The sequence below is a fragment of the Procambarus clarkii genome, chromosome 35, assembly GCF_040958095.1.
Source record: "Procambarus clarkii isolate CNS0578487 chromosome 35, FALCON_Pclarkii_2.0, whole genome shotgun sequence".
In the NCBI taxonomy this organism is placed as follows: Eukaryota; Metazoa; Arthropoda; class Malacostraca; order Decapoda; family Cambaridae; genus Procambarus; species Procambarus clarkii.
Genome location: NC_091184.1, coordinates 21,735,777 through 21,751,685, shown reverse-complemented (window position 1 = coordinate 21,751,685; position 15,909 = coordinate 21,735,777). Strand labels below are relative to the sequence as shown.

Sequence of the window (15,909 nt, the reverse complement as noted above, 5' to 3'; positions counted from 1 at the left end):
CCGGGCCGCGGGGACACTAAAAAGCCCCGAAATCATCTCAAGATAACCTCAAGATGACGTCATTAATCCCCGGTCGCCCGTGGCGTACTCTCCCGAGGCCAGTCGGGCGCCGGCTCAAGATGCGTGAGTTGCCCCGAATATATTTTTGTTCATTTTTTGCGCACAGTTCCAAATACATTTTATTTATTTTTTTTTTGTGACAATCCTATGTATAATGAACACGTAGACTATATTATGGCAGTAGAACATCCGTACTGTCCGAAGACACTGTGTTACGTGCATGACACGTGTACACATATCCTGCACATATTGCCAATGTATCATGCTAATTTATGTATATATACATTCTATTTACAAACTATACACTATCACACACTATATACACACACCATAAACACACTGAAAACTCCGCGAGTGTGAGCTTCCACACCCAGCCAGTCCTCCCTCACTCCTCCAACATCATACTCGCCATCCCCCCTCCTCCCACCATACTGTTATTCACACCCAATGTTTCATGTTCATTTATGTATATTTACAACATATTTACACACTATACACTATCACACACTATATACATTCTCCATAAACACACTCAGAACTCCTCAAGTGTGAGCTGCCACTCCCAGCCTCACATCTCCAACATCGTACTCGCCATCACTCCTCCTCCCACCATACTGTTAATGTTTTTATTACACTATTTACACATGTTATGTATACGTATCTAGATGTTTTATTCACCAGAACTATGCAAGTAAGCCGGTATTGTGTCCAAACAGCACAGTAGCCACCATACACTGCATGAGAAATCACACAGCAGCCAGCAGATGACGCTACGATTACGACGTCACCTCCCTCACCAAAATAGCTCCTCCCAACAAACTCCTGTTGCTGTTATTACACTACATACACACATTGTATATACCCATGTGCATATGTGTTCACCATAGCGAACCACTAAGTTAGTATGGTGAGCAAAACAAGAGTGGCTGCCACACACAGTGACGCTATCTGGAATCTCTCCCTCCCTCCCTCACCAAACTTCCTCCTCCCACAATACTACGCACAGTGCTAATTATCACCAAAATCCAGCTATTACAGTATCACAATACTGGCCACTAAATCCTGTAAATGAATAATTGACCACAGCTTTATTTTGTAAAGTAACATAAGAAGTCGTTTGAAGATTCCTAGATGGACGAAATAATGCTGTGATGTGGCTAGCGCTGTGAACATCGTGAACAGCATTGATTCACTGATATTTGAACAATGTACACAGTCATTATCACACTTAGGCTCTTCTGTGATACTATCATGGCTAAATACAGTAATACAAGTTATATATATATTTTGACATTATTTGGCAATGCTGTGGTCAGAAGCTGAACAGCAGTGCTGTGAGCTCATGCTGCGTGTGCCAGCCTTGGTTACTCACTCAGTACAGTACTGAGGCTCTCACACCAGGGAATGTTGCCCACGATTTTTTTTAAAGATGGCGTCTGTTTACAAGATCCCTGAGGAAGCTGATGTGAACCCCATGTAGCCATGAGAGTTTTGAATCATACGCTAAAAATATAAGATCCCCGGAGGCGCATTGCAAGCCCCCCCCCCCCCCCCCCCCCCCCCCCCCATTGAGGGCCTGCAGGCATGTTGAGCAGTTGAGACGTTAAAGTGCTGACAAAATTAATCATCCTTGGACAAGTTTCTTGTAAGAAAAGCATCCAGTGAGTGTAATGAGGGAAACAGAAAAAGACAGAAAAGAGAAAGAATCCCAGAAGCACAACTACCAGAAGTTATAATGATATGGGACTCCCCTACCAAAGAACATCTCTTCCTCTGCCTCACCACCTTCCACATATGCCATCGACATATGTCTAAGTGTTGGTAAAGTGTGTTAGAATCGGCATTCGCACTTTTTGGCATTCGTCTCTCCTTCAGGAACCAGTTAAATCCGAATACTGAGGTTCCACTGTATTAGCTATTCTAAAACAGTGATTCAGTGAAGTTACAGTGAAGTGTAACACGACACATAAAAGTTGAAATGTAGGAATATTGCCATGTGAAAAAGTGGAGATGTATAAGAGTGCCAAAATAAGGCAACACCCTTGAATGTGTATACACTAGCCACGAGGTGACCAGGGCTAGAGCCGTCCTCAGTGAGAATATACTGTGAATTTATATTGAAATATGGGAATGGGAATCTAGAAATAAATAATAGAGTAAGTCAACAGAGGAAGCCAGAAAGTAAGCATAAAATTCCTTATGATAATGGATACAGCCAACCAGTCATTAATGGTTTAAGAACAAAGAAGTGGCAACAGGACACATCAACCCAGAGACCTGAGGGGAAGGTTACGGTCAACAACAGAGACTTGTACTCCTCTACATACGATAAGTACCTGTACATAAGGGTTAAGCATATAAATTTTAATATACATATACTGTAATATTAGAAATAGTAAAATACTGAGGACAGTTTACTAAATACTGAAATACTAAGGACACCAAACAGAAAACTGGCACCTCCACACTGGTGGTGATGGTGACCCAGGGAACAGCCAGGGAGTGGAGCCACTCACTAAACTCCAGGTTGCCATCTACAGTATACCCTGGAACATGCAGCTGGGTAGGGTTTGAGATAAAGGGAATAGACAAACTGGTCTTGCATAATGAATGTTGTAATACACACTTTCAAGATTAGATAGGTACAAGAGGTTGGCATTCGTGCAAATATAGAACACTGGCAACCCCATTCCAAGTGCACTGCAAAACAGGACAAAACCAGCGTTGAATGTAATGAAACGCCATTTTCTGGGTGAGACCCGGAGGCTCCCCGGAGCTTTACCAGGCTGATATGCTAATGTCAGACTTTGGCATCAGTCATGTGTATGGAGATCTAGGGCCTACCGGGGACCACGGCCAGAACCTGGCCCCCTCAGAGAGGCAAGGGGAGCAATGGCCTATAGAAACCCCCGTGTGGTTGGAAGCATTCTATGTCTGCCATCGACTGGGTCAAGCATCCAGAGAGGTAAGCATTCCAAAACAAACCCCTATTCTGGTGAAAATTGCTACCTAAGGCCGAACTAGTGGATAGAACTCCTCAACAGAAAACAAGCAAACTAGTATGACGTCATACGTCACCGCGCCGCTGTCTGCGCAGCTCCCCCCTCCCCGGGAGGGGGAAGGGAGAGCCCCAGACCTCCCACGCCGGCTATCCACCCATCAGTTCTGAGGCTGGATGTCAAAACATGCGAAAAACCACCGACCGGAGGGAGGGAGGGTTGCCGGGGAGCCTCCGGGTCTCACCCAGAAAATGGCGTTTAATTACATTCAACGCTGGTTTTCTGGCGGGAGCCCTGTCGGCTCCCCAGAGCTAACTACCCACAGAGGAAGGTCAAAGGGACGGAACTGGGAGGAAGACACCACGCACCCCCCATGGAAGCGAGACAACCGGCAGCAAACCCCAACCCAAGGCGCCACAGCCCTGAAAAGTCCCGGGAACAACACGAGAACAACGAGCAGCAAGGTCCCCGTACGAACACCAAAAATCCATGCCCGAAAGACCGCAAGGACACGTCGCCCAGACGGCAGCGAGAGCACCGAAGCCACGAATGCCATGGGCATGAGGGAAGAACACAGGCAGCTTAGCCGCAAGAACACGACTGACAACCCGGGACACCATCACCCGCGAACCGGGAAGAACAGAACCGGATCAATGCAAAACGCGCTCCGGACACAGACGCCGTGGCACGCAAACAACAGCAGAGGGCCGCCACTGAACACAAAACACGACACACCCCCGGCAACGAAGCACCAACAAACCCTGGACCCCTCCAGAATGTAGTAGCCCCACCCTGCGCCAGAAAAGATGGAGACTGCTGCCACCAAACAACCAAAACGCTAAAATCGAAGGAGCAAGAAAACACAGCGACCCGACCCTCAGAGGCAAATGCCAAATGGAAAAAAGAGCCGACGAAAAAACACACCTGAACCGAAGGGGCACTACAAACCGAGAAGAAAGAGCACGCTGACCAGAGACCAGGATTGTGCAAGCGGTGCACAAACAGGCCGGAGGTGAAACGACGCACGAGACAGCTTACTAACGGTGCAGAAGCAACATCAAGACCGAAAGCCAGCCGAAGCGGCTCAGCCAGCGCCACAAGATGCACGATTTTGTCAGCACAGATGGAGGAAGTTACACAGGGAATAGAACAGTGCAAGAAAGATATGCAACTCACTTATGCACAAGTGGCCAAGGAGAAGGAAAAAATAGAAGAAGCAGTTAAGGAAGTCAAACACTGCAGCAACCAAGATAAAACAAACATTAGGCCGGAAGTGAGAAAAGAATTGGCATCTAACCCGAAGTTGGTGCAAAACACAGTTGATTGGAGTAAGTCCCTGATCATTTTTGGCTGTAAAGAAAAGGAGATAACATCTAGGTCAGAAAGAGCTGTAGAAGAAGCAAAAGTAGTAGATAAAATTGTTGGCCTCGTGGAAGGTCTTACAACCATAGAGAATGTGTGCGACTACAGGAGAATAGGCAGATCTGTAAAAGGGAAAGATCGAGGATCACCCTAAACAGTGCCAAACAGATGGAAGAAGTACTAAGGAATGCTTGAAAATTACAAAGTGATGAGGATGGGAAAGTGTGGTCGTTAAGACGAGATCTTTCAAAAGAAGATAGAGAGAAGCTGAAACTGAACCTTGCCGAGGCAAAACGTTTAAATGAGAGCAGGAATGAAGAAGAAATCAATTCTTTTTTCTACAAAGTGATAGGGGTAGGCAGACCAGTAAAGTGGTACATAAAGGCAAACCAACAAAATTATTAGAGAGAGGGGGAGTGAAAAATAAGAAGAGGGGGAACAAGTTCCTGAAGATTGCATACACCAACATAGATGGAGTAAGATCGAAGATACTGGACTTAAGTGATGTAATACAGCTGCAGACACCAGACATTGTTGCACTCACGGAGACAAAACTTGAAGATGTTATTTTAAATGAAGTCATATTCCCAAGGGGCTACTCAATTTGGAGACGGGACAGAAAAATTAGGAAAGGCGGTGGCGTTGCTGTGCTGGTGAAAGAACACCTAAAGGTGAACGAAATAATGACTGCCAATCCACAAGAAGTTGACATAATAGCACTAAAGATCTGCCATGAGGATGATAAACTAATGATCATAAATGCATACAGTCCACCGCTAAGCAGCACATGGTCAAAGGAGGAGCTAGATAGTAAAAGAGAAGGTCTTATAACAATAATGAGAGAGATCATAGCGAAAGCGGATAACGATAGTTCACGACTGTTGATAGTCGGCGACTTCAACTTGAAAGCCATAGACTGGGAAGCATATGAAGCTAAAACAGAAGATTTCTGGACCTGTAAATTTGTAGACCTCATCCTGGAAACATTCTTGTATCAACATGTTAAACAAGCTACAAGAATGAGGGAAGGGAACGTTCCCTCCATGCTAGATTTGATATTTACCAGGAAGGAGGAAGAAATATTTGACATTCAGTACCTTCCTCCCTTGGGTAAAAGTGACCATGTCTTTTTGGGAATAAAGTATGCAATGCGTTATAATCTGGAAGAAAATATGAAGGTTGATGCAATTGAAAAACCTGACTTTAGGAGAGGACATTATTACAACCTTAGAAATTTTTTTAGTGGGTATAATTGGACAGACTTGTTGCTAGGCAAGGAAGTGAATGAGATATATGTCAAGTTTTGTGAAATATATGATAAAGGCACAAAAAAATTTATACCAAAACAGAGAAGCAGAACTAGGAAACAGGATTGGTTCAACAGAAAGTGTGAGAGGACCAGAGACCAAAAGACACAAAAATGGAATCAATACAGGAAGAGGCCTAACCCCCAAACATACCAGCGATACAAAGATGCGAGAAACAACTACACGGCAGTGAGGAGAGAGGCAGAAAGAAATTTTGTAAAAGGGATTGCAGACAAATGTAAAACAGAACCAGGTCTATTCTATAAATTCATAAACAACAAATTGCAGGTAAAGGATGATATACAGAGGTTGAAAATGGGAAATAGATTCACGGAAAATGAAAAGGAAATGTGTGAAACATTAAACGAAAAGTTCCAAAGTGTGTTTGTACAAAAGGAAATCTTCAGGGAACCAGATACAATAAGAATTCCAGAAAACAACATAGAGCACATAGAGGTGTCTAGAGACGAAGCAGAAAAAATGCTCAAGGAGCTAAATAAGAACAAGGCAGTTGGTCCAGATGGAGTTTCACCATGGGTTCTAAGAGAATGTGCACCTGAGCTCAGCATTCCTCTTCAACTGATTTTTCAGGCATCCCTGTTTACAGGAGTTGTAGCTGATGTGTGGAAAAGGGCTAACATAGTTCCAATTTACAAAAGTGGAAGCAGGGAAGACCCCCCTTAATTATAGACCGGTATCATTGACAAGTGTAATAGTCAAAATATTGGAAAAAATAATTAAAACTAAATGGGTAGAACACCTGGAGAGAAATGATATAATATCAGACAGACAGTATGGTTTTCGATCTGGAAGATCCTGTGTATCGAATTTACTCAGTTTCTATGATCGAGCAACAGAGATATTACAGGAAAGAGATGGTTGGGTTGACTGCATCTATCTGGACCTAAAAAATGCTTTTGACAGAGTTCCACATAAGAGGATGTTCTGGAAACTGGAACATATTGGAGGGGTGACAGGTACGCTTCTAACATGGATGAAAAATTTTCTGACTGATAGAAAAATGAGGGCAGTGATCAGAGGCAATGTATCGGACTGGAGAAATGTCACAAGTGGAATACCACAGGGTTCAGTTCTTGCACCAGTGATGTTTATTGTCTACATAAATGATCTATCAGTTAGTATACAGAATTATATGAACATGTTTGCTGATGATGCTAAGATAATAGGAAGGATAAGAAACTTAGATGATTGTCATGCCCTTCAAGATGACCTGGACAAAATAAGTATATGGAGTACCACTTGGCAAATGGAATTTAATGTTAATAAATGCCATGTTATGGAATGTGGAATAGGAGAACATAGACCCAACACAACCTATATATTATGTGAGAAATCTTTAAAGAATTCTGATAAAGAAAGAGATCTAGGGGTGGTTCTAGATAGAAAACTATCACCTGAGGACCACATAAAGAATATTGTGAGAGGAGCCTATGCCACACTTTCTAACTTCAGAATTGCTTTTAAATACATGGATGGTGATATACTAAAGAAATTGTTCACAACTTTTGTTAGGCCAAAGCTAGAATATGCAGCGGTTGTGTGGTGCCCATATCTTAAGAAGCACATCAACAAACTGGAAAAGGTGCAAAGACATGCTACTAAGTGGCTCCCAGAACTGAAGGGCAAGACCTACGAAGAGAGGTTAGAGGCATTAAATATGCCAAAACAGGAAGACAGAAGAAAAAGAGGTGATATGATCACTACATACAAAATAGTAACAGGAATTGATAAAATCGATAGGGAAGATTTCCTGAGACCTGGAACTTTAAGAACAAGAGGTCATAGATATAAACTAGCTAAACACAGATGCCGAAGAAATATAAGAAAATTCACTTTCACAAACAGAGTGGTAGACGGTTGGAACAAGTTAGGTGAGAAGGTGGTGGAGGCCAAGACCGTCAGTAGTTTCAAAGCGTTATATGACAAAGAGTGCTGGGAAGACGGGACACCACGAGCGTAGCTCTCATCCTGTAACTACACTTAGGTAATTACGAAAAGGGGCAACAGTATGTGGCAAGACGACGGCCCCAACCCCCACCAGAAAACCAAGCCGAGAGTAAACCAAGCTAACAAGAGTAACCACCTAAGAAGGGACAGGAAAAGGAAGGACTGCCAAAATACCCCATACTACCACCAAGAGAAGCACGCCGGTGGGACACCTACCACGAAGCCACCCGACCACCAACCAGAGGCGAGACCGCGAGGCAGAACATAAGCAGCCCCGACAAGGCCCCTCCGAGCCCAGGAAAAGGCAGAGCCGTGGGAAGATCTCGGGTGCAACCACCGAAACCCAGGCGGCACAAGGAGATGGAACGTCTGCCGAACAGAAAAACTCCCCAAAGCAAGCAAGCCCGCCAGGAATTCAGAAATGACGGGTCCAACGCGAGACATCGCAAGACCCCAAAAAACCAACTGGCAGGGCAAGCTAGGAAACCAAAGAAGGCGGAAGGGTTGCCGCCAGAACAGTACCCGAACCAAGGGGTACGAACAACTGCAATAGACCGAGACAAAGAAGCACACCACAGGACACAGGCTGAAAAACGCCCAAGAAGCCCAGGAACACACGCAGAATACCCCTGCTGCAGAGGAGGCAGGAAAAAAGAGCAGAAGCACATAAACCCCAGGAAAACAACAAGGGGTGGACAATCAGGCAGGGACAGAAAACCCCCCACGCACATGAGAAGGCCAAACCAGTTATCCGAAGACCACGAAAAACAACAAGCAAACCCCCATACGCAAACCCCATGTACAAAACAGCAGCAAAGCGCCACACCACAACCAGACACAGGAAGAAGGACACGCCACCGCGAAACACGGTCCCAATGCACACGTGCAGTAGCAGCAACAGGCACCACCACAACATGCAACCTGTAAATAGCAACTCGCTTCTGCAAAGGCAGAGAACGGAGTAGGCAGACCCCAGACAGGGACAACAGAGACACGACAAAACCCAGCACACCAGGCGACTGACGGCGGAGAAACCCCGCTCGATACCTGCTGGATGGGGTACTGGGAGCTCATTTACACCCCAAGCCCAGCCCGAGGCCAGGCTAGACCGGCCAGAGGGTGGCCCACCAGGCAGCTGCTTGGAGCGGCCCGCAGGCCCACTTACCCCCACAACCAGGATGGGCCGGAACTTCTATATGAAAACAGGCTAGGGTGCCCTGGAAGTCCACAGACGTACCAGCAATAAGGCTTATGCTCGCAAGTAGGTCGTGTAACAACCGCAGACCTCTGATGGTTATACAGTGTTCCCCAACTGTGCCTATAGCACCACTGCACTCCACTGGTACTATCCCGCAAGTTCTACCAGATCTACAAGGTAACCTCAAGGTAGGCGGGACCCAAGAGCCAGAGCTCAAACACTGCAAGCACAGCCAGGAGCCTTACCAGGTGAGTACAGAACCAACCCCACAACCCCCACACCTCACAACATGAAAAAGGTGGGTCCCCTGAATGACTCTAGCATGGGTTGGACATGCACATGAGGGGGACTGGAAGGGTTGAAAAAGGGACAGTCACTGGTGTGCGAACGGTCTCAGTCATACAAAAATATACCTAAATAAAGACAGGTATATAAACACCGCATCCAGGGCCCGGCCAAAAGACGCCAGACCGCAGAAACTCACCTGGCGAACGGTGGCATGAACGTGACACGACTCAACCGCGCCCAGAAGAACCTGGGAGCACCGCCAGGTGAAGATGCCAGAGCCAGACCCGCAGGAGAGCAGGGTAGAGGCGAAGGAGGCGGCCCACACCCATGACACAGGGAAAACCTCGGCATCCTCCCCACAACTGGGAACCAGGACACCCCCGGAGCGAAGGGGCACATACCGTAGCCAGGGGGAAGAGCGAGAGGCGAAGCACCTTAGCAAAAAGGGCGCAAAACACCAGCACTGAAACACCGCCCAGACCAAAACAAACCCTACGGCGCATGCGCATGACACGCTGGCCAAACCGCACAACCATCTCTGCGGGAAGGCGCCAACCAGGACTACTGAACTAGAAAAGTAGCCAAAAGAGGAAGCAGAAACAATAAAACCGGCCAACGAAGCGAAGACAGAGCCCAAAAAGGAACCCAACCAGGCCACAAGCAGCCCAACAAAGCAACAAGTAGCCCAACAGGGCTACAAGTAGCCCAACAGGGCTACAAGTAGCCCAACAGGGCTACAAGTAGCCCAACAGGGCTACAAGTAGCCCAACAGGGCTACAAGTAGCCCAACCGGCCCACAAGTAGCCCAACCGGGCCACAAGTAGCCCAACCGGGCCACAAGTAGCCCAACCGGGCCACAAGTAGCCCAACCGGGCCACAAGTAGCCCAAAACGGCGACAAGGACAAGGAGCTGACAGACGTTCCAATAATGCGGGAAGTAGCGAAAAACCTTCCCGAACCCTCGAGAACACAGAAGCCAACACTAGTCCCGAAGGCACACAAAGGCGCAGGCGCACCTGAGACCAGAAGTCACGTAGAACCCCAAGAACGAGGAAACATGACGAAAACACCGTCCCAAAAATGGGTGGGAGGAAACATCCACCCACAGGATGGAACCAACCGACTCAAAGGCCAAGGAACCGAGCCCGGGGAGGGGCCGACGCCCAAACAGCACGTACGGCGAGTGGGGGAGGAAAGACCCCACTCAGCGTAACCACAAGCCCCGCCTAGAGGGGGATAAAAAAAACCCATGGGGTCCAATGGGGCCAAGGCCCCCCCAAGTCAGCCCCTCCCCAGCCCCGGGAACCTACACGACAGGCCCCGGGGCCGAGCCATTCCCCCAAAGCCCCGGCCGTACCAGAAAACCGGGGCAGCCGTGAAAACACTAAGGAAGGGAGCCCACTGGCAGACTCTTACAACACGGCTGGAGGAACAGGCTCAAATGCCCCCGTCACTACTCCAGAAGGGGAATTCCCCGAGACTGCCCGAGTCTCAACACCATCAAAACCCCGCCCCGAACCTACAGATGGTAAGGAACCGGATGCAGGCAGGAAGGGTGATCCAAGGGGGCGTGGATGGAACCAAAGCAACCAACACCCCCAAGTCCCAAAACGAACCAAAACGGGGCAGCCCCGGGGCTCCCGGGGAGTAACCACGAGAACGTTGCCACCACCAAGACTCAAGTGCAACGCCCCTGCTGCCCGCACCCGCTTAGTCAGCACAACTGGGTAACCGAGCCACAACGAGCCACCGAATTCGCAGGACTCCGGGTCGAAGGTGTCACCTGTTACCTATCGTACGTTACGGCTCGTGATCCTACAGCAGCCAAATTTTAATAAGTCTAGGGATACGACACAACTGCTGTTCTCAATAGCGAATCACCAGTATAACCCCTTAATAGGTAATGAGCACATAATTAACAATCTTCGTTTAGGACTGAAGAATAGATACACAATATGATAGCTATATATTCAAAACAGTATAATATAAAAACACAGATGGTAAAGTTAACTTATAGAATATGATTGTATAGTCATGGCACAATATATATAATAGTAATTATGGCAACAAATGAATAATAACAGACTTATCTCCCACTTGTTACTCCTCCTAGTTCCCCGAAGCTACTGAACTCTCGCTCTGTCGCCACCCACATTCACACCTCCCGTCTGCCTCATCCCAGGATGAGGGATGGAAACTAAGGACTTTTTAATATTATAAACTAATTGAACAACCACTTGTTCTCAAAACACATAAGAACTGCAAGTTACATATAATAGTTACTTACAAAATATATAAGTACAATGCCACCTGTTTAATTACAATATATGAAACAATTTCTAACTAAATAAAAGTGACATCTGGAACTCTCAAACTGAACAGGTCCAGCTTTCCCGTATCAATCAGGTATTAGACTTGTGCAACGGCAAACGCTCTCCTGTCCACTGACGCTGCCAAACCACACGACAATTTACCCAAAACACAATGTGTGTACATATACATGCAATGATAAAATAAAATAATATTTATTTTAAATTTATATACGTATTCTGCTAGGAGTACGTAACACTTCCACCTCCAAGAAAAAAAATGCAATGGATTGAAGATCAATGGCATTTTTTCAAAGGAAAAAGTATGACACTTGAGATTTATGGTATTAATTACACCAAACATGTATAAGTAATAAGAACACATTTCTGGACAAAAATGAAAACACTCCAAATATAGTCTTACAGGAAACTCAGAAATTTCAGTCTTATGACTATGTTCTACATATGTGTCACTGGAGTATGCAAATTTATCTCTCCAAGGTACTATCTCATTTATTTCACTTTGTTTTAGATCATATTTCACACTCCTATCTACAACAGTATCATTAGTAGCATGAATAGAATTGTCAATAAAGGTAGCTGCTTTCACACAGTTATCATGGCAATTTAGTTTTTCATATGTTTCTACTATTTCTCCAAGATCAGTTTCATTTTTCCATGTGATTCCTTTTCCACATGGTGAATTTTCCCAAGACAGCCTCCACTTTCCATTACTCCCTTTTTCTGGAGCTGAACTGCTTAACTGAAGCAGGCTGTATGTTGAGTTGAGTTGGGACTTCTCCTGGGTATGCTCTGACACAGACATCTGCTCATCATCACTCTTGATCCTCTGTGGAACACATACTCTCGCCCAATGGATACTAAAATTAGAGAAAGTAGCATTAAACCTCACAATTATGCATAAGACTTTCCCATTCATAGAACCTTCCGAAACACAAGACACCGACTTATCAAACCTGTGACCTTCCAACCAAGAAATACAACCCAAGATTAGTGCAAAGACTACCTGATTGAACTGACTCAGATGATCCATAAGGAACACAGAAATCAATTTCCTCATAACTCTGTCATAACGATCAGTGAAAGAAAACAGGTATATGCCTAGGCACCATATCTCAATCATAACTCTCAAGACAAGTTCACACCCTCTGATGGTGAACTTGAACACAACACCCACATTCATCAACCGTCTAGTCTTCCAAGAGACTAAATAAAACATGCCGAAAACGTTACAACCTTCACCATCACTTCCCAAGTGATTTACGTCTGATGACAACCAATCAACCAAGAGGTTTAAGGGTCTTAACATCTTGAAGATGAACAGCAGATTACCTGGGAAACGCCCAAGGACAATCTGAAACCCTTCACAATGATTAACTCTAGGTAGGATAACCTTATCCTCCAACTTGAATTGCACACCTGGAGCCTCAAACATCTGCTCCCCAGTATGATTTAATCCTTCACCCACAATATGACTCTGAAAGTCAACTCCAATATGACTCTGAAAATCACCACACTTGAGTGGAACATACACTTTTATCACTCGTGCATCAAAATTACCTGGATCTGAATATAGAGACACTGCTCTAGCATAACTCACCACTTCCTCAGAACTGGATGCACAACCTACTTGAGTAAACTCTCTCTGCTCCACCACAAGGCTTGACAAAGATGTCCCACAGTCCATTACTTCACAAGAAAATGGCTCCTGCAGAATAAAAGTAGATTTCAACATCCTACACACACTCTGACTCAATGTACACAATGAGAAATACTTACTCCACATAGAATAAGAATCACAACTCCTCAACTTAGATCCAATTGCTGCTTTACCACTCTTAATGATTTTACCAAAATTTCCTCCCATGACTTCTGGAGCTGCTTGGAGTACTGTCTGCTCACAATCAATAATATCACTACCAAGCTGGGTCACATCCTCACAGACAACTGAAGAGGGAGGCTCAATGGGTCTCCATCTACTCAACAGAAGCTGATCCTCTGGCTGCTTTCCCACACTCTCCAAAACTGGATCTACAGTACAGACTGTCTCCTTGCTTCTCTCTGAAATCTTAGGGTCAGTTCTACTCAAAGCACATAAATGAAGGGAATCTGAAGCGAGCGGGCAAGTAACAGGTAGTTTGACCTCCTCCCCTATTATATCACCTTGACTAGGGTGAGGCGGGGCCTCCACAACGGACTTACTCTCGACAACTGATTCTAAACTTGGAGTGAGCGGGAATACTTCTGCCAACCCGACATCTTGTCCTAAACCAATCACTTGGCTAGAATACAGAGTCGTGGCTTTTAAGTTTCTCTCAACTCCTGGCACAACGTTCGTAGTGAGCGGGCAAGACAATGGTACATGGACATCCTTTCCCAATTTATTGGAATAAAGCAGAGTCATAGTATCAGGCTTACTCTCAACAACTAAATCGGCCACACAGGAATCTGGAACAACCACATCCCACTTCTCCACTGAAGGGGTACTGGTTACTGGAACAAATGCTTGAGTAACAACATCAGAACTGACAACTGGATTTATATTAGTACTGACATCAGCACAGGTAGAATGGACAAAACCATCTTCTACAACAGGTTCATTCATAGAACTAACTTCAGCACAGGCAGAATAAACATGGGCTGCAACTGGCTGTTTACACAAACGGGGATCAATCTCACCCACAACATGATTTATGGCCACATCATTACCCAATATAACATCCACACCTGGGATGGGCAACTGTGTACTAACACCCACAGTGCATAAACGTGGTGTAATGGTGGATCTGAAATTAATGTCTATTAGAGGTACAGTTTTACATCCTGCAACACTCTGAAGAACAACAAACTTTCCTGTCTCTTTCTTTTCAACATCAGAAAGAATACTGGATGAAATTATAGTTTGGGAAGCACCTGTATCACGAAGAATAACCACTGGCTTCCACTTCCCATTAATACACAAAACTTCACCTGAAGACATATATGGTGAATACTGTTTCACCCAATTGGGGTTTACAGTTACATGTTTATTAGTAAGTTTATTTTGCACACCTCTGCAATAAATGAGACCAGTTGGTCGTAACTCAGGGTGCAATATAAAACATGAATGAATTCCATGGCCTTTTCTCTTACAATGGGAACAGGACCTTACAGTGGACACACTGGTAGAAACAACTGTAGGTTTAGAAATAACCTTATTATTATTTGACATTCCTGACAATGTAGTAGCAGGGTTAGATTTTGTAAGAGAAGAGCTCATGGGAGTAACGGGAGTACTAGGACTGGATGGATTCTGATAAGGAGTTCGGTGAGCATTATAATTTACTCTACGACTAGACTTAGGTGAAGTGGCCGTAAACGGGGCCTTAGTCAGCAACTCATGCTCATCCGCGAGCTTTGACAGCTCATCAATGTCTGTTACATTCTTTTGTTCTGCCATAAAAGTAGACAACTGGTCTGGGAGACATGACAATACTTCTTCCATTATAAGAAGATTCTTTAAAGCATCAAAATCAGTGACTGGAAGTGACTTTAACCATCTGTTACAAAATTTCGTCTTCTGACGAGTAAAATCTGCTATTGTCTGATCACTTGTCCTCCTTAGATTTCTGAACTTTTGCCTGTGTGCCTCTGGATTTAGTTGATAAGCATTTAAGATGCTTTTCTTTACAAAATCATAATCAAAACTATGAGAGTCAGGTAGGGATGTGAAAACCTCCTGACTACGCCCCTTGAATTGAGACTGCATAATGGCTACCCACTGATCCCTTGGCCAGTTCATACTGATGGCAATTTTATTAAAATGTGCAAAGAAAACCTCAGGATCTTCCTCATTGAACTTGGGCAACTCTATATACTTATTCATCCTGATGGGATTATTATCACTATTTGTTGAAACATTACTAGTATTTCCATGCCCAGCTGCCATACGCTGTGATTCAAGCCTGAAGTTAGTGTCAGCCATTTGTTGTTGAATCTCTAATTGTTGCTTCTTTGTGGCTTCAAGTTGCAACTCAATTAAACCTCTCTGGTTTTGTGCCGCAATTTCTAAACGCCTAGTCTCCAGCTCCCTTTGCTGAGCTTCAGCCTCTAATATTTTCTGTTCTTTTTGAGCTTCAAGCTCTAATTGGCGAGCTTCTAACTCAAGACGCTTTAACGTCATCTGATCACTCGACTCCTCTCTTAACTCCTCTAGAATTTCTTCATTTAACTCCCCATTCTCAACAAAATGCGTCACAATGACTTTCAATATTTGGGCTTTAACCATTCTATTGCTGGCGGTCAAATCCAACTGATTTGCCATTTGTATTAACTCAGTCTTTTTAAGGTTCTGAATCCCTTCAAAGTCTGGGTGAGCCACCAACGCTGCAACTTTCTCCTCCATCGTTACTAACACT

General features: G+C 45.0%; 1 protein-coding gene across 2 annotated transcripts; it reads right to left on the bottom strand.

Moving 5' to 3' along the window:
- Positions 1–12,259: 12,259 nt before the first annotated feature.
- LOC138371382 (uncharacterized) lies at positions 12,260–14,756 on the bottom strand. 2 transcript variants are annotated; one of them, XM_069336164.1, is made up of 2 exons: positions 13,143–14,756; positions 12,260–12,372 (listed from the first exon to the last, which is right to left on the bottom strand). In XM_069336164.1, the coding sequence occupies exons 1-2, from the start codon at positions 14,721–14,723 to the stop codon at positions 12,328–12,330; spliced, it is 1,626 nt and encodes a 541-aa protein (XP_069192265.1). In that variant the 5' UTR covers positions 14,724–14,756; the 3' UTR covers positions 12,260–12,327. The 2 variants fall into 2 exon arrangements, with proteins under 2 accessions (XP_069192265.1, XP_069192264.1); XM_069336163.1 differs by having other exon boundaries at positions 12,263–12,372; positions 13,113–14,756.
- Positions 14,757–15,909: the final 1,153 nt, after the last annotated feature.